Genomic DNA, 24472 nt, shown 5'->3' with positions numbered 1-24472 from the left:
ATCAAGAGACACGGTAGTGTCTCGCGCCAAGTTCACGCGCAGCGCAAGACCGACCGTGTATCTTTACGCGAGCCCGAAAGTTGAGACGAGCCGAGATTATCGGATCTCAATAACGGCTGGGCCGATTGAGTTGTTGTTAGGCTCAATCGATAGCGCATACCCAAATTACATAAGAAAAGTATGCTTGTTTTTACTGTAGGTGCTGTAGAAAAAAAGTTATAATAGTCCAAAGTCGAAATGTCTAAAATAGTACGATAAAAATGTCCAGCTAAAATGTCCATGTTCCGATTTCTGACGTTAGGTGCGCTGATGGCGCTGAGAAGCCGCGCGGCGCGCGCTTACGTTGGCATTTGCATTTATTTATTTACATAACCTTTCAGTTCAGAAAGTGTGAAAATAAAAAAAAGTGATAATAGTGAATTCGGTCTAACAAATTTGGCCACTCGCACTATGCACACTTAATAAGACTGCTTATCCAGAGCAGTGTAGTGCGAGTGACCAAATTTGTTAGAAATTCGTATTAAGTGAAATAAGTGTATAAGTGTATATGTGTTGATTTTATATCGAGGTGTGATTTTATTTCCTTGGTTGGCTAAAGTCAAGAGACACGGTAGTGTCTCGCGCCAATATGACAGAGCTCTATTCAATAAGAAAGATGGGTATGCGTTGTATTTTGTATTTTACATGGATGTTATATATAGATATATATAGATAACTTTATCTTTTATATAGAGGATAACATTTCAACAATGTTGGTGAGAAAGAAGTAAAAGGCAGGCCACATATGTTTTATCAAGTTTTGATTGATCAACGAGATTGTCCTTTTATAGTAAGAAGCAAAAAATTATAATTTTTATCTTGCTTTATATGTATGTATATAATACTTTTATATTTTTATTAGGTTAAGAGGGGTGAATTGCGACGTTGGAGTTGACGATTTTGTTTATTACTGATCGGTTGTCATCGAGATGATTGCGTTTAACATACTGTGACAGCTTGTATCTTTGTTATTATACAAAAAGTAGTAGTATTTTAAAGAAAGTAAAAGTGCCAATTATTATACAACGGAAAAAAATGGCACGCGCTTGGGTGAGTATAATAACTTAGTACAATAAATTGAGAGTAATATATATAAAAGAAAATAATGATATTTACAAGCATTTCTTAATATACATGACATGTGTCTGGGAAATTCAACATAATGCCCTTATAAAAGTAAATTATAATAAAAGTAATTTTTAAAAAAGAATAATGTGTAGTATTAAAACACTGTATAAAAGAAATTAAATAAATATATGTGTAAATATACTTACATCATCTTTTTCAAAAATAATAATAAATTTTTTATTATTTAACAATTTTTTAGGAGGTAATTAAAGAAATGTTCAATAAACTTCTGCAAAATATAGGATACGATGACAAATTTGACGAAAGTGATTTTACTAAATGTTTAAGAGAAGAAGCGGTAAAGTGGGCATGTGTTCTCGGTGAGCCAGAATGCAGAAAAATAGCCACTTTGAAATTAAAAGAAGATCTTTAAACTTCTGAACAAAACAAGTAAGATGTTTTACAACCACGAGATTAATATGAACAAATTTGGTGGCATTATTGCCCTATGCCGGATAAATTATTTCAATATTACAAAATATTGTAGTTAAGTATTTGTATAGAATATTTCTTTTTCTGTGGTAATGCAGACTTTTGAAATGGAGGGAATGGATATACTGTAAAGGTTTAATGACAGCAAACCCCCTTACTTGGGACAAAGTGCTGATTAAATGGGAGAGAACATCCGATGATGCATTTTTAGACTACTTAACATGCTCTACAAATCCTGATATTTATCGAATTTATTTGGATATAATAATGACAGAGAGAGTTTATTATAATGTAAAAAACAGTAAAACAAGTGCTAATAACGTTCTTTTTATTGTTGCAAAACATGCAAGAAATGATGCTGTGCTCAAGTATATATTCGACAATATAAGATTGTTCGAATTCAGTTTAAACAAGTGATTACATTTTCATTTATTAATATATTTTAGTATTTATGAATATTTGTTATATTTGTTAAATATATTACTTTACTTTTCTAGGTAAATTGATACGCACAAACATTCTGTAGAACAATTCGAAAAGGTATATTTTCCTAGTATATGCATATAACATTCTCATTACTTGGCCTTTTTATGTTGAGCTTATTTATATTAAAATTTTGACATACGCGATATATCAGAACATATCTCAATGCACTTAATACAGCAAATTATAACTTCTGAAACTGTATATATGTTAAAATTTTGACATACGCGATATATCAGAACATATCTCAATGCACTTAATACAGCAAATTATAACTTCTGAAACTGTATATATTGTATATAGTAAAAGAAAAATTAATATTTATTTATATTATCTATTATATCTTCAAATAATCTGTTTTAGATAACTGAATTTGCGGAAGGTCTTAGTGAAAAGCGACTAATTGATGCAGTTAAACAAAAAATAAAGAAACGAAAATTGGAATGTGAAAAACGAGTCACATACTACAAGTGCATCGAGGTACCTACCTATATAGAAAGAAAGAACTAAGCAAACAATTGAATCCATGAAAGACAATTGTTTTACTCACTGTTTTATATATGAATATATATGAATATACTGTTAACAATCGCAAGACATAATAAAATCGCAAGAACTAATAATAATTATTACATTAATTGTAATAATTATTTGTTACGGATATTCCGCTTTTGTTTTTTCCGCCCCGACCACGATTCCGAAAATATTTGCGGCTGCCACGTTGGCCCGCCCTTTTCCATCTTCTGGCTGTAACAGAAAAAATTGTTTAAAATTAAATAATTAATTAATTATTGATCAATTTGCTACAAAAACTAAGTTATGTAACTTTTAGTTTGCTATACTTACGTTGTGCTGCAGCCTGATTTTGTGGCATTGGCGGCTGCGACGGCTGCGACGGCTGCGACGGCTGCGACGGCAGTGACGGCAATGGAGGCTGCGAAGGCAGTGGCGGCTGCAAAAGCGAAGGCAGTGGCGGCTGCGAAGGCAGTGGCGGCTGCGACGGCAGTGGGGGCTGCGAAGGCAGTGGCGGCTGCAAAGGCGAAGGCAGTGGCGGCTGCGAAGGCAGTGGCGGCTGTGAAGGCAGTGGCGACTGCGAAGGCAGTGGAGGCTGCGACGGCAGTTGAGGCTGCGACGGCAGTTGAGGCTGCGACGGCAGTGGCGGCTGCGACGGCAGTGGCGACTGCGAAGGCAGTGGAGGCTGCGACGGCAGTGTTTCAGAAGATAGCTTTTCTTCCGTCTGCATGACTAAAAAAGATATATTATCTGCATGACTAAAAAGATATATAAAAAAGATATATATTAATAATTTAATAAAAAAACATTTTAATTATCAGTTAATTTTTACTTACTTTTCGTACCACGTGTTCTTATTATTATTAATCAAGAGACACGGTAGTGTCTCGCGCCAAGCCGACCGCACCGCACACGTCATCGAATAAAATGGCCAGATATAACACCGAGGCTTACACACATTCAATCTAGAGTGGCGTATACCTATTGCGCGAAGCGTTCTGTATAACACCACACATACGCGATTCTTGATTGGCTGTGTATGGGCCCCGTCTGCCTAAAATCTTATAAGCGCAAACGGTGCCTTGTGATTGGTCCAACTTTCAGCGCGAATGTGATAGATTGATATGTCATTTCTTTTCTATGCAATTATTAAAACCCAATTGGATACTTTTATATATATGACAGTTTGTCAACAAATAGTAGTCTATCTATGTAGATATGACTCTATGTTGCGTTTATTAACTCTGTTGTTATTAATGTCTCTTGACTCTTGACAGTCATCAAGTGTATTAATATATATAAGAGAATAAGAGAAAAAGAAGAATAAGCTGTATATTAACGCACTTCGAGGTATGTGTAAAATTAATAATAATGTATTAATATTAATAGTTGACAAACAACGATGCACGATTTTTTCTATTTTGATTGTTTGTATTTATACATAATTCTTAGTTATTATATCAAATTAATTATTGCAGTAATAAAAGAATCTGATTTTTACAGTAATAATAATAAAATTTGGAAGAAGAAGAAACAGCAGTACACTTATAGAGGTATGTTCAAATCTAATAACGTATTTATTAGTTAATTTTATTATAATTAGTTAATATTTTATTATATTATTTTTATTATTGCAGTGATAAAAAAATCAGATTTGGAAGAAGGTAAGATTTTTATTTAAATAATTATATTAAGTGGTTTATGTCAATTGTATGATAATCACCAAGGTGTGTATTTATTTCTGTTAAATATTTTTATTTTATAGGACTCTTGGAGGGTTTAGGTGCCTGGAGGATCAAGGTGTTTCAAGGATTTTGGTAAAGTATATTTTTATTTTTATTTTAATAAAGGCTGCTGTGCGCCGATACAAGGCTGCTGTGCGCCTGCAAAAAAGGCTGCTGTGCGCCTGCAAGAAAAGGCTGCTGTGCGCCTGCAAGAAAAGGCTGCTGTGCGCCTGTAAAAAAGGCTGCTGTGCGCCTGTAAAAAAAGGCTGCTGTGCGCCTATAAAAAAGGCTGCTGTGCGCCTGCAAAAAAGGCTGCTGTGCGCCTATAAAAAAAGGCTGCTGTGCGCCTATAAAAAAAGGCTGCTGTGCGCCTATAAAGATATATAATAGAAAATAATATATATATTTATTTTAATAAGACAAAAATGTCTAAAGAAACAGAAAAACAGATGGCGTTGAAACCAGATCAGAAAAATATTATTGTTCAAGGTCACTGGTTAAATGATGAACATATGGATCATTTTAATCAACTTTTAAAAAATTGCTCTGATTATAGACCTGAAGGATCGTGGAAATTGTATTTTCCTGATAACATAGAATCTGTACCAGAAAATAAGAAACATATACAGATATTATTTAGCTCAAATAATCATTGGGTATGTAGTTATTATGATAAAAAAAACTTATTTATCTATGATTCATTAAATTTGAAAAAGTTGCACAGTGATCATGACAAGTTTTTAAAACGATTATTTCCAATTTATCCTTTTCATGAGCGGCGTATTAAATTTCCTATTGTACAAAGTCAACCAAATGGTGATGATTGCGGTGTTTTTGCAATAGCTTTTGCGATTTCATTGTTATTTAATATTAAACCCGAAAAAGTGAGATATGACCATAGTTTAATGCGTTCGCATTTAATGAAAATTTTTGAATCTAATGTGATTGAGCATTTCCCTCAGGATTCTAAATATGGTGTTCCTCAAAAAGTGCTTCCATTAGCGATAATAAGAGGAAGAGAAGTTGATGCAAATCGTAAACGTATCATACGTCAGAATAAGACAGAGCAAGTAAAAGCAAAGCAATTATTACAAAAAAATCATGAATTTAAAGAAGATCAGAAAAATATTATTGCTCGAAACGACATGTTAGACGATGCACATATGGATTATTTTGCACAACTTTTAACAAATTGTTCTGATTATAAACCTATTAAAACGTGGAAATTAAATCTTCTTCATGAAATACAACCTGTATCAGAACATAAGAAACATATACAGATATTATATAGCTCAAATAAACATTGGATATGTAGTCATTATGATAGAAAAAACTTATTTATCTATGATTCGTTAAACATAAAAAAGTTGCACAAAGATCATGAACAATTTTTAAGACGATTATTTCCAACTTATCCTTTTGATAAACGGCCTGTTAGATTTCCTACTGTGCAAAGTCAACCGAATGATTACGATTGTGGTGTTTTTGCAATAGCTTTTGCAATTTCATTGTTATTTAATATTAAACCCGAAAAAGTGAGATATAACCACAGTTTAATGCGTTCGCATTTAATGAAAATTTTTGAATCTAATGTGATTGAGCATTTCCCTCAGGATTCTAAATATGGTGTTCCTCAAAAAGTGCTTCCATTAGCGATAATAAGAGGAAGAGAAGTTGATGCAAATCGTAAACGTATCATACGTCAGAATAAGGCAGAACAACAAAAAGTTAATCGATTGCAAAAGAATCGTGAATTTAAAAACGATTTAAGTAAGAAAAATGAAAATAAACATAAAAATCAAAAAGAAAAGTTTCCATATAAAGAAAATGTAGAAAACATTTGTACTCTAAAACGGAAACGATATACAGATTTAGAAAATAATTGCGCTAAAAAAAGAAGACGAATAGATTTTGTAAGACAACGCGCACAAAAACGCAAACGTTGTGCTATAGTTATGCAAAACGAACAAAGTAAACAAAAAATATTAGAACGTAAATGTTGTAACAGACAATATTACGAGAAGAAAAGAGAAGAAAGAAGAAAAGAGAATAAAAGCAAATTTGTAATAAATAAATGCAATGTTGCAAATAAAATTATTAAAAAATATAAAAATTTTCGGTGTCAGAATTCAACAATAAAACTTCATACTTCTTTGACAATAATTATTAAAAATATTTCAAATAAATTAAATATTACAGGTCAGATCGAAAAACAATTAGAAGCCGAGAAAATAATACGTTGGTGTATACATATTAGGAACGGTTATATTCGCAAGATGTATAATATATTAGCTGTACTTAAAAAGAAATCAGAAGTATGCTTGACTCTTGTTGATAAGTGTTGTGGAATTAATGAAAAATTAGATGTGTTATGTGGGATATCTAGACACACAGCATCATCTGAAAATTATTTTGTAGAGTCTACATATCGTAATGCAATTTTGGAAGAATCTTTAGTAATGAACATGGAAGGGCAAATTGTAAATGTGTTACCTTTGATAACAGCACTAGCAAAAAAATCGTGGTCGTGCAGTACCTCATGTAAAATTGACAATCCAGTTTTGATTGAACGATATGAAAAATTTCTTAAAACTGTTAGTACATGTACTGTAAAGAATGTTCCTAGATTGATAGAAAGTATTCGTACATGTACAGTAAAAACATCAAATACGAAACTTGGTCATGCACAGAGTTGCTATATTAATTTCACTATTTGTGGAGCGATGTTCCTACCAATTCTATTGTTATCGCCCCATTTTCCGAAAGTGAGAAATATAAGGCGTTTGATTTATCAACTTATAAATTTGTATCAAAAAATGTTGAATTTAGATGAAGCATTAAATTGTGCTGATTTGGAAGCATTAAATAAAACTGTTATTGCTGCACAAGAGAAAGCAGATATATACAAACATCAACAAACCGATGCAATTATAAGTGATGATGATATCTTTTTTAAGTATAAGAATGCGTTTAAAGCCTTGAAAAAACGTCTAATGGATACACCGCGTTATGCTTGTGTATCATGCGAAAAGCTTTGTTATAAAAAAAATGTTTCTGAAATCATTAAAGCAAAAATAGATAATCCAGTTTGGAAAGATTTAATGGTACATGTGAAGAAACAACAAATTAATGCACAATATATATGTATTTATTGTAAACAAAAATTTTGTCAAGGTTTAATGCCTGCGTATTGCATTTTGAATAATCTTTTTACAAATAATGTGCCTGAAGTAATATCATCTCTTAATACATTTGAAAAGATTCTTATACAGAGAGCTAAAGCATTTCAAACTGTTGTTAAAATGACAACTGTTATGAACAAAAAATTACCTGAAAGGCAAATGATACAAAAAGTTAAAGGTAGAACATTTCATTTACCACTTCCTATACAAGAGACATTAAACAAATTATGTTCTAATACCGATGCGATAAATATTAATCATGAATTATATATCTTAGTCAGAGGTATTCCCACAAAATCAAAAATTATATGGGAAGAGATGGTAAATGTTAAAAAAGTATTTGATGCATTAATATGGTTAAAGAATAATAATCCTTTGTATTCTGAAATAATATTACCAAATAGTCATAATGAATTATCTTTGGAAAAATTAAATAATCTGGAATTCCAGATGCAAGAGGATGAAAATGTTGCAAAAGATGTATTGGATGAGGAGCATGTGTCATTAAGTAATAATTTAGAAACTGAAATACAGGGAACAAAAAATCTTGGAGATGCTGCATTCAATCAGCATGAGGCAATGCTAACTCAGGTTATTAATGATGAAAATGATGGTTATTATGAGCAATATACTATATATCCATTATATGAAAAGAGAACAAATAAAACTGCAACAGCTTTATATCAAATGTTAAAAGTCTATGATTTACCTTTGGATAATCGTGAGAAATGTTTGGATTTGTTATGTTTTCCAGATTTATATTCTTTTGGTATTAATGGACAGCACGAAACTAGGCAGGTCAAGCTTCATGATCATGAATTTGTTAAATGTCGTTTGATGTCTAAACATCCACAGTATAGATTAAATCAACAATACCTATTCTTTTTGTTAAATAATACGAATATCCGTCAATTAAATCGTGGAATTTTTCATAAGATGAATGTAACTAATCCACAAGTTCGTTATACGGCTGCGGAATATTTAGAAGCAATGTCCAAAGAATTGTTAGAATCCGATTTAACCACAATATTTTCGACACTAAGGAATACGGAACAATTCTGGAGTAAACCGCGAAATAATTTAAACTGTATGACACAACATTACGGACCTGCAACATGGTTTCTAACATTAAGTCCCGCTGAATGGTTATGGGAAGAGTTAGGTGAATATATTCGTGAAGTAAATGGATGGTGCGATTCTTCGGCATGCACCAGTGTACTTGTTGCTAGAGATCCTGTGTCAACATCGAGATTTCTCGATAATACGTTTCGTGCGATGCTTGACTTTATTTGTTCCAAAGATCATCCGATCGGAGAAGTCACTCATTATTTTTGGCGACGAGAATACCAAGGTAGAGGCATACAACATTTTCATTTATTAATTTGGATAAAAAATGCTCCAATTCTTGGTGAATCTTCTATTGAAGAAGTTTCCAAATTTATTTTACAATATATAAGCTGTAAAATGCCAGATAAAAATATTTCACCATTATTGTACAGACGTGTTAATACGCATCAACGACACAAACATAATGATTACTGTCTCCGTTCTAAAAAAGTTGGACGTAAAGTTGTTCGGAGATGTCGTTTTGGATTTCCTCGTCCTGTCACTGAGACGTTAAGTATAAGAGATGTCACAACTGCCATAGCAGGTAGAAAGCAATTAAAACATAGAAGCAGGCTTTATGATCTTCCGCGAACTGAAGATGAAAGTAATATAAATGATTATAATCCTGTTCTTCTTACTGCATGGGAAGGAAATATGGATATACAATTTATTGGCGAAAAGTCGTCACTGCTTACCTGGTACATTACTAAATATATGAATAAAGCGGGAAAATGTGAGTTGTCTGATACTATTATTAATACTAAAAATAATACGAATAAATCATTGATGAGCTATCTTTGGAGTATTGCCTTGCGATTCACGAGTAATAGAGAATGTGGAGCTCTTGAAGCTGCTGATACATTACTGGGTATTGCTTTATATGGAACTGATCCAAATACAACTATTAGATGGTTAGATGTTAATCGAATAAGATGTAGAAAATTGAAAACTCGTAAAGAGATTGAAGTACTTGATGATCAATCGACAGATATATTTTGTGAATCTTTGATAGATAACCACTATCCACAGAGACCAAAAGAATTAGAATGTATGTCTCTTTATGAGTTTGCAAAATGGTATGATATTACAAAAATCAAACCACAAAATAAGTTTGTTGAATTCTATAAATTTAAAAATGGATATCTTAGACGACGACAGCGTGGATATCTTATTAATCATTATAGATATAATGTTAATACACAACCGGAAAAGTATTTCTTTGCGTTATTACTTCTGTTCGAACCGTGGAGAGAATTAGAAGAGCTTAGAAATGGATGTGATACTTATGCAGAATCATTTCACAAGGTAAAACTACATTTAACAGAAGCATTACAATATCACGAAAAACTAGAAGAATTGCAAAAAGCATTTGAAAATGCTAAAGAGTTAGTGCAGCAACATTTAGATGAAGTACAAAAACATGAGTCGCAAGATGATCCTGACAATCCAATAGGTGTTCAAAATATAGAAGCTGGTGAAGCGATGCAAGATTTTAAGGATCTCGGTGATAAAAATATTAAAGATATTGATGTATCAGAAATGATTGCGAAATTAAATATAGATCAAAAAAGAGTATTCGATAGAGTTATTACTATTATAGAGTCAGATAAATCAATATTGCGATTATATGTTAGTGGAGAAGGTGGTACTGGAAAAAGTTATTTAATTAAAACTGTTAAGTGCTGGATAAAACAAAATCTCAAAAAAGATACTGCTGTAGCAGCACCTACTGGCATAGCAGCGTTTAATATAGACGGTTTGACAGTTCATAGATTGCTTCAATTACCTGTTGAACATGGTAATACTCCTAAATATAAACGATTGTCTGATCATGTGTTAAAACTTTTACGAGCGGAACTTAAAGATGTTATTCTTTTTATAATCGATGAAGTATCAATGATATCTAATTTGACTTTAATGTACATACATCTTCGATTGTCTGAAATATTTGATTCAAGTGATTGTGATGATGGCTGGTTTGGTAAAAGGCATATTCTTTTGTTTGGAGATTTGCTTCAATTGCCTCCTGTACATGAAGATTCTGTCTTTAAAGATTTGTCAAATGAAAAAGTTAACAAATATATCGGTTGCCTACAGACTGTAAATTTGTGGACTACATTATTTGATTACGATGAGTTGACAATTAATATGCGCCAGCAAGAAGATGAGTCTTATCGTGAATTATTGTCAAGAATTCGTATTGGTTTATTAACAAAGTCTGATTATGAAATTTTGGAAAATAGGAAAATATCTTTTACAGAAGATTCCTTCGAATCTAGATTAAATGAATTATGTGATTTTATTAACAATTTGCCATCAGATACCGTTTGTTTATTGCCCACTTGTCACATGTGTGACGTTTTGAATGCTGCAATGTTAAGTCGTATTGCTTCGAAAGAAATATTATTAATTGCTGAAGATACAATCGAATGTATTCCATATATAAAAAAGAAAATATTAAAAGTGTTGGAAAATAATGATGATGATAATTCTAAAACAGCTGGGCTTTCGAAACAAATTGTTATAAAAATTGGGGCAAAAGTTATGATAAGGCGTAATATTGATGCTAGTTTGGGTCTTGTTAATGGTACAATTGCTAAAGTCATTTCAGTTGTACAAGATATTTCTAACGGTTATATAGAAAAAATTAAGCTTCTTTTGCCATCAGGTTTAGAATATTTAATTGAAAGAGTAAATGTCAAATTTGCGGTGATGGAGAAAGCATATGTTATTCGAAAACAATTTCCATTGTGTCTAAGTTACGGAATTACTGTTCATAAAAGCCAAGGCCTGAGTTTGCAGAATGCTATTATGGACATAGGTAATTCTGTATTTAGTCACGGCCAAGTTTATGTTGCATTGTCACGAGTAACATCTTCAGATGGATTGCATTTGATCAATTTTGACCCTTCATCTATAGAAGCTAGTGAAGAAGCTATTGTTGAATATAATCGATTAAAACGAATACACAAATCCAAAACAGATATAATTTCTGTTTCAAAAGAAAAGTATCGTAAAATAAAAGATATTTTATGGGTACAACCCAAAATAATTAGTTCTGTTCAAGAATCACATAAAAAAGTTCGGAAAAATATTACTTGGGTCACGCATGGTTTTCAAAATATAGATAAGGGTTCGTGTTATGCAAATGCAGTATTGCAATGCTTTTTACATTTAAATGTTATTAGAAAACTAATATTTGAGTATGATAAATTAAGTATTTTAGGTATTTTAATAAATCAATATGAAAACAAACTGCCTAACTTGAATACATATGTAATACGACAAAGTTTAGGAGAATTTTTCTCCAAAAATGTTAAACGAGATGCATGTGAATTTCTTATAGCTCTTTGCACGAAATACGATTATATAAAAAATTTAGTTGAGCATCAAGTCACTTCCATTAAACGATGTAAAAATTGTCATAATACGACGACTATTGTTAATAAAAATATCCTTCTTTCAATTCCTGTTAATAAACGGAAGAAAAAAAGTTTTGATCTTAATGAATTATTAAATGTAACATTTTCTCGTTGGTGTCAATTACACAACGAATCATGTGAAAATTGTACAGGAAATGACATATTATGTAAAAGTGAATTAATATTAACCGGAGATATAATTGTCATGCATTTAATAGCAATTCAAGACGGTATATCAACAAAAACAGATAAGTTTACTTTACGTGCTATCCCAACAACTAAAATAAATATTGCTGGACAATTCTACAAAGTTATGAGTGCTATATTCCATCATGGATCATGTATCGAAAATGGTCATTACACAAGTATATGTAGAGAAGAAATGTCTAATACTTGGATTGAAGCTGACGATGCGCAAATTAGAAAAAGACAATGGCCTAGAGGCGCTAAAGATATCTGTATCATTTTCTTACAGAAAATTGATAAGTAATTGGTGGTATTATTTGATCATATCTTTTGATAATAAATGGTAAAAAGAATTGTCATATATAATCAAATATTTTATTAAAATATGTTCACTGATGACGAAAATCTTTATAGATAATCAAATATATGTAAAAAAAAAGAAAATAAAGAAAGTTAAGCCAATGACGCTTAATTAGACAAATACAATGGCCTAGAAACGATTTGTTTGATATTTACATAATTATATATAACTTTGTATTATTACAACATTAATCAAAGAGGACCGTTTTATATGACGGGGGTGGTGGTGGGACTCTTTAGTAAAATCTAATAAAGTTTATATATTTAGTAATATTTTTACTGAAAAAAAGAAATGATATCCATTAATCAACAAATTACCTTTTTAAAAAAAGGTAAAAAAAAGGCGCCAAGTACACGCAAACCTTCCAAAAAAAAGTTGTTGTATACACGCAAACCTTCCAAAAAAAGTTGTTGTATATATAAACACGCAAACCTTACAAAAAAGTTGTATATTTTATTACTGAAAAAAAGAAATGATATCCATTAATCAACAAATTACCTTTTTAAAAAAAGGTAAAAAAAAGGCGCCAAGTACACGCAAACCTTCCAAAAAAAAGTTGTTGTATACACGCAAACCTTCCAAAAAAAGTTGTTGTATATATAAACACGCAAACCTTACAAAAAAGTTGTATATTTTATATCAACAAATTACCTTTTTAAAAAAAGGTAAAGAAAAGGCGCCAAGTGCACGCAAATCTTCCAAAAAAAAGTTGTTGTATACACGCAAACCTTCCAAAAAAAGTTGTTGTATATATAAACCTTACAAAAAAGTTTCAACAAATTACCTTTTTAAAAAAAGGTAAAGAAAAGGCGCCAAGTGCACGCAAATCTTCCAAAAAAAGTTGTTGTATACACGCAAACCTTCCAAAAAAAGTTATTGTATACCAAAAAAAAGTTGTTTGTATACACGCAAACCTCCCAAAAAAAGTTGTTGTATATATAAACCTTCCAAAAAATTTATCTTCCACAAAAAAATGTATATATATTAACAAATAACAAACCTTTCAAAAAAGTTGTATATATAACCAAATCAAAAAAAGTTGTTGTATATATAACCAAATAAAAATTTGCTATATATTCTGCCTATAAAAGAGGTGATATCAGAAAATGACGCCAAGTTTAAATAAAAAACCTTTCAAAAAAACTTGTATGTATATATTTTAAAAAAAGTTGTATATACCAAATAAAAATTCGCTATATATTCTGCCTATAAAAGAGGTGATATCAGAAAATGACGCCAAGTTTAAATAAAAAACCTTTCAAAAAAACTTGTATGTATATATTTAAAAAAAAGTTGTATATACCAAATAAAAATTCGCTATATATTCTGCCTATAAAAGAGGTGATATCAGAAAATGACGCCAAGTTTAAATAAAAAACCTTTCAAAAAAACTTGTATGTATATATTTAAAAAAAAGTTGTATATACCAAATAAAAATTCGCTATATATTCTGCCTATAAAAGAGGTGATATCAGAAAATGACGCCAAGTTTAAATAAAAAATCTTTCAAAAAAACTTGTATGTATATATCTTTAAAAAAGTTGTATATACCAAATAAAAATTCGCTATATATTCTGCCTATAAAAGAGGTGATATCATCAGAAAATGACGCCAAGTTTAAATAAAAAAACCTTTCAGAAAAACTTGTATGTATATATATATATATTACGAAAAAGGATTATATTTATTGCGCTTATTGCGCTTACAGCTTTTTAACCAATAAGCATCGATAAGATTGTATTTAGTTATTTTTGCATCTTTATCTAGTTATTTATTTAAAAATTATATTCATATCTACAATTAGTTAATTTTTTTTAAGTATACATTTTAAAATAATTGCATCTGTATCTAGTTACTTTTGCTTCTATATCTAATTATTTAAATTTAAAAATGATATTTGTGTTTATATCTATCTAGTTAATTTTTCTTAAGTCTGTATCTAGTTAAATAAAATTTTTATATCTGTATCTAGTTAAATAAAAAATTTTTAAAATAAAAGTATTTAATTCGAAAATAAAAAAATTTTTCAAATTTAATCAAAATAAAAAAATATTACAAAATTTCGCAAAAAACTTGGCGCTGCTGTACTGAACTATTAACTTACATAAGATTCGCATCGCAATACTTTAACATGCTCCTAATCATTCCAACATACTTTAATCTATAGTATATGTGACGTAATACTATAGTTTAGTTTGGAGTATTAGAGCGAGTAGGAGCATGTTAGAGCAAGCGATGCAAACAAATTTCGGCTCAAACAGACTAGAGCGACGAAGCGGCAAGTGGCGATGCTATAGCCAATCAACTTACAATTTTACCGTAAGAACAAGAGTTTAATTGGCTATCGCGTCGCCGTTTGCCGCTCTGGTCAGTTTGAGTCATTATAACACTTAATCATGTAAATTGTAAAATTATTGCTCATTTTCATTCTCTATAATATTTTAAGATGTATTTAACATGTAGTTCAGTACAGCAGCGCCAAGTTTTTTGCGAAATTTTGTAATATTTTTTTATTTTGATTAAATTTGAAAAATTTTTTTATTTTCGAATTAAATACTTTTATTTTAAAAATTTTTTATTTAACTAGATACAGATATAAAAATTTTATTTAACTAGATACAGACTTAAGAAAAATTAACTAGATAGATATAAACACAAATATCATTTTTAAATTTAAATAATTAGATATAGAAGCAAAAGTAACTAGATACAGATGCAATTATTTTAAAATGTATACTTAAAAAAAATTAACTAATTGTAGATATGAATATAATTTTTAAATAAATAACTAGATAAAGATGCAAAAATAACTAAATACAATCTTATCGATGCTTATTGGTTAAAAAGCTGTAAGCGCAATAAGCGCAATAAATATAATCCTTTTTCGTAATATATATATATATACATACAAGTTTTTCTGAAAGGTTTTTTTATTTAAACTTGGCGTCATTTTCTGATGATATCACCTCTTTTATAGGCAGAATATATAGCGAATTTTTATTTGGTATATACAACTTTTTTAAAGATATATACATACAAGTTTTTTTGAAAGATTTTTTATTTAAACTTGGCGTCATTTTCTGATATCACCTCTTTTATAGGCAGAATATATAGCGAATTTTTATTTGGTATATACAACTTTTTTTTAAATATATACATACAAGTTTTTTTGAAAGGTTTTTTATTTAAACTTGGCGTCATTTTCTGATATCACCTCTTTTATAGGCAGAATATATAGCGAATTTTTATTTGGTATATACAACTTTTTTTAAATATATACATACAAGTTTTTTTGAAAGGTTTTTTATTTAAACTTGGCGTCATTTTCTGATATCACCTCTTTTATAGGCAGAATATATAGCGAATTTTTATTTGGTATATACAACTTTTTTTAAAATATATACATACAAGTTTTTTTGAAAGGTTTTTTATTTAAACTTGGCGTCATTTTCTGATATCACCTCTTTTATAGGCAGAATATATAGCAAATTTTTATTTGGTTATATATACAACAACTTTTTTTGATTTGGTTATATATACAACTTTTTTTGAAAGGTTTGTTATTTGTTAATATATATACATTTTTTTGTGGAAGATAAATTTTTTGGAAGGTTTATATATACAACAACTTTTTTTGGGAGGTTTGCGTGTATACAAACAACTTTTTTTTGGTATACAATAACTTTTTTTGGAAGGTTTGCGTGTATACAACAACTTTTTTTGGAAGATTTGCGTGCACTTGGCGCCTTTTCTTTACCTTTTTTTAAAAAGGTAATTTGTTGAAACTTTTTTGTAAGGTTTATATATACAACAACTTTTTTTGGAAGGTTTGCGTGTATACAACAACTTTTTTTTGGAAGATTTGCGTGCACTTGGCGCCTTTTCTTTACCTTTTTTTAAAAAGGTAATTTGTTGATATAAAATATACAACTTTTTTGTAAGGTTTGCGTGTTTATATATACAACAACTTTTTTTGGAAGGTTTGCGTGTATACAACAACTTTTTTTGGAAGGTTTGCGTGTACTTGGCGCCTTTTTTTACCTTTTTTTAAAAAGGTAATTTGTTGATTAATGGATATCATTTCTTTTTTTCAGTAATAAAATATACAACTTTTTTGTAAGGTTTGCGTGTTTATATATACAACAACTTTTTTTGGAAGGTTTGCGTGTATACAACAACTTTTTTTTGGAAGGTTTGCGTGTACTTGGCGCCTTTTTTTTACCTTTTTTTAAAAAGGTAATTTGTTGATTAATGGATATCATTTCTTTTTTTCAGTAAAAATATTACTAAATATATAAACTTTATTAGATTTTACTAAAGAGTCCCACCACCACCCCCGTCATATAAAACGGTCCTCTTTGATTAATGTTGTAATAATACAAAGTTATATATAATTATGTAAATATCAAACAAATCGTTTCTAGGCCATTGTATTTGTCTAATTAAGCGTCATTGGCTTAACTTTCTTTATTTTCTTTTTTTTTACATATATTTGATTATCTATAAAGATTTTCGTCATCAGTGAACATATTTTAATAAAATATTTGATTATATATGACAATTCTTTTTACCATTTATTATCAAAAGATATGATCAAATAATACCACCAATTACTTATCAATTTTCTGTAAGAAAATGATACAGATATCTTTAGCGCCTCTAGGCCATTGTCTTTTTCTAATTTGCGCATCGTCAGCTTCAATCCAAGTATTAGACATTTCTTCTCTACATATACTTGTGTAATGACCATTTTCGATACATGATCCATGATGGAATATAGCACTCATAACTTTGTAGAATTGTCCAGCAATATTTATTTTAGTTGTTGGGATAGCACGTAAAGTAAACTTATCTGTTTTTGTTGATATACCGTCTTGAATTGCTATTAAATGCATGACAATTATATCTCCGGTTAATATTAATTCACTTTTACATAATATGTCATTTCCTGTACAATTTTCACATGATTCGTTGTGTAATTGACACCAACGAGAAAATGTTACATTTAATAATTCATTAAGATCAAAACTTTTTTTCTTCCGTTTATTAACAGGAATTGAAAGAAGGATATTTTTATTAACAATAGTCGTCGTATTATGACAATTTTTACATCGTTTAATGGAAGTGACTTGATATCTTTAATATCATTTGACGCATACACTACAATGCTGTATTTTTTCTTAGTATATGTTTCACTGAGCCTTAAAACAATACTGCATAATATACATTTAACACAGTACATAATTGTAATATATATAATATAATAATATTTATAAGATTTCTAAAGTAGGTACTTATATTACTACAGTAGAATATATTATACGATACATTTCTACATTATTCAAATTTCTTTGCGAATACATACACAATATTTAATTATATTTATTATAAAATTTGTTAAGTTCAATTTTACTAATACTCTAAGATAAAAAATAACCTAATATTTTCCAGATCTAAAATTTTAATAAGACAAAGTTGACAAAATCTTTAAAGAAGTATAATCTAAAAATTGAGTTTATACATTATTAGAAGTAAAACAAACAAAAGGTTTGTTATTGTTGCGTTGCTATTTTGTACACTTGTATACAATTCGCACTTAAAATGAGAAGAACGTTATATTCAGGCGTTGGAGAGAAAAAAGAACTAAAGAGTGTACAATGCGATGCAACGCGAACTTTTGCAAATGCGAACTAACCTAAAAGCGTAATATTTTACTTTAAAGTACACAAATATATTAAATCACAAGATAAAGCACAATCAATTTTTCCTTGGGAAAAAAATCGTGCACTTACCGGTTTCTCTTCATTATCCATTTTTCACTGTTTTATAGCAGCACACACGAGACACAAGACAGCACAGCACGTGAACACGTGAATAGGTTACGGCATTCGCGCGGCAATACTTGTTGAGCCTGAGCGGTATGAAAGGCAACGTAACCAATCATATAAATGATCGATATTGATTGGTCAATATAGCACCCGCAAAAATCAAAATTACTAAAACAATTTTTCCGTAAAAATATTATATATATATATAATATTAATATAATACATTGCCGGCCAAAAGTTTGGATACACCATTGAAAAACCAGATATTATTGAAACAAAAACTTTTATTAATATAATTTTTGTTTAAATAATCAAATAATAATACAAAAACTATAGATAATTAAAAAAAAAAACAAATAAGTTGAATTTAAAGAATTTCTGAGACAAAACTTTTAAACTGCCTTTTCATCAAAAAAACCACCTTTCTTTTTGATGACTGCTTCCACAAGTCGAGGCATCCTTTTTACTAATTTATTTATTGTATCTCGTTCTATGAAAGACCAAGCATTTTGTAATTGTCGCCATAGCTCCCCAGCAGATGATGGACAGAGATTCTAATTTTTCTGTCAAGCTCTTCCCATAGAAGTTCTATTGGGTTCAGATCGGGCGATTAAGGTGGCCAGACCATATTAACGATAACGCCATCAGCTTCTTTATTCTCGAAATACTTTCGGCAGAGGCGGGAACTGTGCTTAAGATCATTGTCTTGTTGTAAAATGAAGCCACGGCCAATTAGTCTGACACCGGAAGGTATTGCATTTCGAATGAGAATATTTTTATAGTTCTCTTTCCTCATAATACCATCGATTTTTATAAAATCTCCAATGCCATAGCCACAAAAGCAACCCTATACCATTATAGAACCACCCCCATGTTTTACCGTGGGCACAATGCACTGCGGCGTCATTTTTTCAGAGGTGTTTTTTCTTACAAAAATTTGTCTACGAGATCCAAAGATTTCAAACTTGGATTCGTCAGTCTAAAGTACCTGTTTCCACTGCTCTATCGTCCAGTTTCGATGTTGGAGAGTCCATTCAAGTCGTTTCTTCTTATTTATTGGACGGAGCAAAGGTTTTTTCACTGCAACACATCCTTTTAGACCGGCAATTCTTAAACGTCTCTTCACAGTTGTAAGCGATACTGGATTTTTTCAAGTTTTATTGATGTCTGCGCGGATTTCCGGTGCTGTTAAGCGTCTATTTCTCTTGCTAATAACTACTATATGTTGATCTTCCTGTCGGGTGGTTACTTTTGGACGTCCTGTGCGAGAATGGCTACGAAAGGTGTCGGTGTCTTTGAATCTGGCAATAGTTGATTAAATACCTTTTAATGAGACTTTTATTTTTTTGGCGATGATTCGATAAGACATGCCTTCATTATATAAGGCAATAATAGCACCTCGTTTTTCCATAGGTATTTCTTTGTTTTTTCCCATTTTTTTAGATCAGTGCAAAAACACTTTAAAAAACTTTGAACTCTTAGTTGCTAGTGATGTAGACACATTTCAACCGTACAGAATACTGACAAAACCAATTTTAAATGCTCATTGTGACTTACGTAAAACGTAAATAAAACATTAAAACATTAACTGACCTTGAAGTAAGCATGTATATCTCTTATCGAGCACCGAACTTGCCTACCACTAGTTATACTTTAGCGATATTTTCGATAATTTTTTTCATAAAAATCAGACAAATTGATTTTTTTCATATAAATTAAGATTTAACTAACTAATAAAAAACAAAAAAGTTTATTAGAAAGCGGTGGAATCTTGCTAAATAAAAATGAACGGTGTACAGGCAAGTGTATCCAAACTTTTGGCCGGCAGTGTATAATATTAAAGAACAATTTATAATCGATTATAATTATATATGCTGCTGACAGCCTCGGGTAAAAGAGGACAGACATAATGCTATCTCTTTCTTTTTGCAGGTATAGCTATCGACCATATATGTAGACATCATTATTAATTTTATAATCTCCAAAATCATGACAGACAGAAATTGATTCGCGCAAATACAAAGTAAATATTAATATTAGACCAAAAATACATTTTATGAGATTATTTTTTTAACCACAAAATTTTTGTGTTTTTATCCTGATGAGGCTATATTGCATTAATATATTTACTTATTGTTAGAAGTCTATTAGACATCTATTAGATGTCGAAAGATAATTTGTAATCTAAACAGTGTTTGATAAACAATACATCGCTATTGTGTAAATATTAAGTTTTAATTTTGTATAAGGAAATAAATGACACAAAATTACATGGCATCTAATTTAGATATTTCTAGACATTATTTTAGACTAGATGGCTCCGACATCTAATAGACGTATATCCGATCTTGTGTTTCTCCCTGGGTTATTAGTCGCTCGGCCGAAAATATTGAACTACGTTTCCATGACTCCGGTAGTATGCGGTAGCACGTAAAGGGGATAATACACACAAGTGCGACCGCGTACATGTGCGCTCTGCGCAAGCACCGAGTCGCTAAGTAATTGAATAATGAGTTATTTGTGTAAGAAAGAGGAAGTAGCCCTATTCGCTCTTTGCGAGATCCAACTAGTTACTTTAGATGGCGCATGCGTTAGCGCCAACATCGTGTGTGCGGGACTTAGTGCGTGGGACAGAGTCGTCACGCGACCATCATAAGAACAGTATTGTAAAACGTGATAACGAAGAGTAAACTTTTGTGCAATCACCATACGTCTCTTTGCTAATCCTGGCCCATCCTGTCCTTCAGTAATAATCCTGACATATATTCTAGTCGTTCCGTGGGACGTTTGGGCTCCTACCGTGATTACGCCCTGCTAGCAAAACACGTGCGTCGCGCCGGTCTCGCGCTAGCAATCCCGCCGGTACAGGTAAATCGCCCTTGTCATTACGTTCGGCGATATAAACTAGATCAATTACAGTTCAGAAGTGGGATAGCATCACAGTGTGAAAGGATTTTTAGTGAAAAGACATTTTTTGGCTTTGTGCGTGGCACATGGTGGATGTGTCGCCATTTTTGTTTGCGTCAGAAATCGTCGCTAACGTGGTTTTCGGCAGCCATATTGTGCATTCACGTGCGGGAAGGTCTCCCATTGGCCACAGACTGTATTAAGGTGTTTAGTGACACGCCATCTGAAGATAATTAAGGATGGATCGTCAACATTGGAATGAACTCTCGTTCGCGCAACTCAAGGAAGAGGTGTGCAAAAAAGGCATGGCACCACCGAACACAAAGATTAAGTGCATTCAGCTCTTGGAGGCTCAATTAAACAGTAGTCCTTCTCAGGGTCATGAGGAGTCAGAGAGATCAGCTGACACGCCTCAAATGCATTGTAATTCAAGTACAGATACACAACCGTTAGGTTTGAGTGGAACAGCTCTAACCTCGGAAGGTCAGACATTGACACATTCGTCTAATGCACTGCTGCAGCAGACTCTTGGAGTTCTTATGGAACAGGTAAGACTTCAACAGGAACAATTGCAACAACACCAAGAAGCTCAAAAACGTCAACAAGAAGAAATGTTGTCTCATATCGCTCGTCTGGTGAATTCTATCAACGTAAGGGAACCGCAAATAGAAAGAATCTCTCGTTCCCCGTCTCCCGTTCCGTCAGGGATTTCTAATCATCCTATTAATGAGGTCCGCCGCGGTAACAATCCGATGTTAGCGTCGATACCTATAGCACAAGCAATCAAATTATTAGCTTCTCAAATCCCCGTTTTTTCAGGAACCGAGAACGATAACGTTGAATTGTGGTTGCAGAAAATTGAACGTGTAGCGCGCATTCACGGCGTCGCAGACGAAGTAATCTTATTAGCAGCCTCCGGAAAACTAAATAAAACGGCACGTGACTGGTTCGAGCTGAACACAGGCTCAATCAATGACAGGTGGTCAACCTTTAAACAGGCACTTTTAAGAAGATTTCGACGAAGCGTGCCATATCACATTGCTGTTCAAAAGGCTGAAAGTCGCAAATAGATTGTTGAAAAAGAAACTTTCCACGAATATGCGATGCATAAATTAAAACTGATACAGAATTTGCATTTACCGGAGAAGGATGCAATACATTTTCTTGGAATAGTTAGTGCACCCCTAAGAGGGATGGCTACTCTAATTAAGTCAGACTCTATTGACGACTTTTTAGAGCAAATGTACGCTCTCACATTGGCCTACGGTGATTCAAATAAAAGGTCGCCTCCAACATTCCGAAAATTTGAAAAAGAAAAGCCGAAATCTCCTACGACTTCTTCTGGAAATTCGAGTCAGGGGACGACGAGGGATTTGTTTTGTGTTTATTGCCGTACAAAAGAACATCTTCGGGTCGACTGTTTTCGTCTAAAGAAGAAGGAGCAAACCAAGCAGTCCTCTTCAACAGTCGTTGGTGCATCGGTCGCAGCAGTGGAAGATCCACCGACAGCTGCGTCTACGGTATCGTACATACAACCTTTACAAATTAAGATTTCTGATCCCGTCGTTGATGTTATTCAATTCGGTAAAAATAATTGTAATTTCAAATCACTAATAGATTCCGGTAGCCCCGTATCTTTTGTTCATCCGTCTATAATAGATAAGTTCATTAACGTCAAGGTGAGCGTGAAAACAGAGTCTGTCCATTCAAAGCCATCAATGGCACGTCAATTCCAGTTTGCGGTTTAGTATCAGTAGATATTCAATTAAAACAGTTACCAAATGTAACATTAAAAACAAATTTATTTGTCTTAAAAAGTAAGCAATTTTTTACGGACTTACTTTTGGGTCGTGATTTTATTACCGATAATCGACTCTCAATTACTTATAGTCCTGATAAAGAGCAAAATGATATTGTGAAATTATTCTCTGAAGTCGCGTCTACGGAAGTAGCTAGCAGCGCATCCGATAGCGTAGACTCTATCTTACAAGATATCGAAACAGATTTCGGTGATTCAATAAATAGTAAACTCAAGTCAATTATAAAAAACGTTGAAAAAACACCGGTCAAAATAATTGACGACAACCATGCTGTTACTGTAAACCTTAGAGATAATTCTACGTACGCGTATGCGCCGAGACGCTTTGCCTGGTCCGAGCGGATTCAGATAAGAGAAATAACGGACGACTTATTAAAGCGCGGTATTATTAAACCTAGTACTTCGCCATATTGTGCTCGTATTGTGCCGGTCCGTAAGAAAAATGGCACTATGAGATTGTGTGTGGATTTAAGGCCACTAAATGAACGTGTAGTAAAACAAAAATACCCGTTTCCATTAATAGAGGATTGTTTGGCCCGTTTGGGCAATAAAAAAGTTTTTTCACTGTTAGACCTAAAGGACGGCTTTCATCAAATTAAAGTGCATCCAGAGCACACTAAATATTTTGCTTTCGCCTCTCCCGATGGACAATTCGAGTTCACACGGCTTCCTTTTGTGAAGCCCCGACCAAATTCCAGAAAAGGCTTATACAAATTTTTCAGTCTCTTATTAGAGAAGATAAAGTAATTATCTACATTGATGATATTTTGGTTCCATCGGTCACAGTCGAAGAAAATTTAATGATTTTAAAACAAGTATTTCTTTTACTTAAACAATATAATTTTCACTTAAATTTACAAAAATGTGCTTTTCTTAAAACTAAAGTTGAGTACCTTGGATATATTTTATCCCCGGATGGAATTACTTTAAGTCCGCGGCATACACAAGCAGTTTGCGAATTTCCTCAGCCTAAAAAGCTTGTTGAAGTACAAAGATTCCTCGGGCTCACAAATTATTTTCGTAAATTCATCAAAGATTATACTATCAAGGCTAGGCCTTTACAGCTTTTGCTTCGCAAATCGAGTGATTTTGTTTTCAATAACGATTGCATCCGTGCGTTCCAGTCGCTAAAAGAGGAACTAGTGTCTGCTCCGATTCTTCAGTTATATAACCCTCTTGCTCCTACAGAACTCCATACTGATGCTAGTGCAGTGGCTCTTGCTGCAATATTATTCCAAAAGCAGGGCTCGGGTTTATGGTCACCTATCGCATATTATAGTCAAGCAACTAATAATGCCGAGGCCAAGTATCACAGTTTCGAGCTCGAGATGCTAGCTATCC

General features: G+C 31.9%; 2 protein-coding genes and 2 long non-coding RNA genes across 5 annotated transcripts; 2 read left to right on the top strand and 2 right to left on the bottom strand.

Moving 5' to 3' along the window:
• Positions 1 to 8: 8 nt before the first annotated feature.
• LOC137001813 (uncharacterized) lies at positions 9 to 2584 on the top strand. Its single transcript, XR_010891672.1, has 7 exons — positions 9 to 659; positions 733 to 829; positions 902 to 1089; positions 1367 to 1557; positions 1698 to 2012; positions 2097 to 2139; positions 2446 to 2584. It is a non-coding gene; the product is annotated as an uncharacterized lncRNA (long non-coding RNA).
• On the bottom strand, positions 1911 to 3634 carry LOC137001812 (uncharacterized). Of its 2 annotated transcripts, XM_067360986.1 has the most exons (3): positions 3432 to 3634; positions 2929 to 3327; positions 1911 to 2829 (listed from the first exon to the last, which is right to left on the bottom strand). In XM_067360986.1, the coding sequence occupies exons 2-3, from the start codon at positions 3323 to 3325 to the stop codon at positions 2717 to 2719; spliced, it is 510 nt and encodes a 169-aa protein (XP_067217087.1). In that variant the 5' UTR covers positions 3326 to 3327; positions 3432 to 3634; the 3' UTR covers positions 1911 to 2716. The 2 variants fall into 2 exon arrangements, with proteins under 2 accessions (XP_067217087.1, XP_067217089.1); XM_067360988.1 differs by lacking the exon at positions 3432 to 3634 and having other exon boundaries at positions 2929 to 3397.
• Positions 3635 to 3657: 23 nt separating this feature from the next.
• Positions 3658 to 13074, top strand: LOC137001811 (uncharacterized). Its single transcript, XM_067360985.1, has one exon. The coding sequence runs from the start codon at positions 4745 to 4747 to the stop codon at positions 12518 to 12520; it is 7776 nt and encodes a 2591-aa protein (XP_067217086.1). The 5' UTR covers positions 3658 to 4744; the 3' UTR covers positions 12521 to 13074.
• A 4984-nt stretch (positions 13075 to 18058) lies between these two features.
• LOC137001823 (uncharacterized) lies at positions 18059 to 18616 on the bottom strand. The gene is made up of 2 exons (XR_010891676.1): positions 18370 to 18616; positions 18059 to 18272 (listed from the first exon to the last, which is right to left on the bottom strand). It is a non-coding gene; the product is annotated as an uncharacterized lncRNA (long non-coding RNA).
• Positions 18617 to 24472: the final 5856 nt, after the last annotated feature.

The sequence above is a fragment of the Linepithema humile genome, unplaced genomic scaffold (assembly GCF_040581485.1).
Source record: "Linepithema humile isolate Giens D197 unplaced genomic scaffold, Lhum_UNIL_v1.0 unplaced_1, whole genome shotgun sequence".
Lineage (NCBI taxonomy): Eukaryota > Metazoa > Arthropoda > Insecta > Hymenoptera > Formicidae > Linepithema > Linepithema humile.
The sequence above is the reverse complement of the archived record's forward strand: the minus strand, read 5'-3'. Positions and strand labels throughout refer to the sequence as shown.

What these genes read in the sequence shown, in the direction of transcription:
- LOC137001811 (XM_067360985.1), top strand. Translation starts at nt 4,745, where the DNA reads ATGTCTAAAGAAACAGAAAAACAGATGGCGTTGAAACCAGATCAGAAA.
- LOC137001812 (XM_067360986.1), bottom strand. Translation starts at nt 3,325, where the DNA reads ATGCAGACGGAAGAAAAGCTATCTTCTGAAACACTGCCGTCGCAGCCT. An exon ending in AAATCAGGCTGCAGCACAAC is followed by an intron (nt 2,830 to 2,928) that starts GTAAGTATAGCA and finishes TTTCTGTTACAG; the next exon opens with CCAGAAGATGGAAAAGGGCG.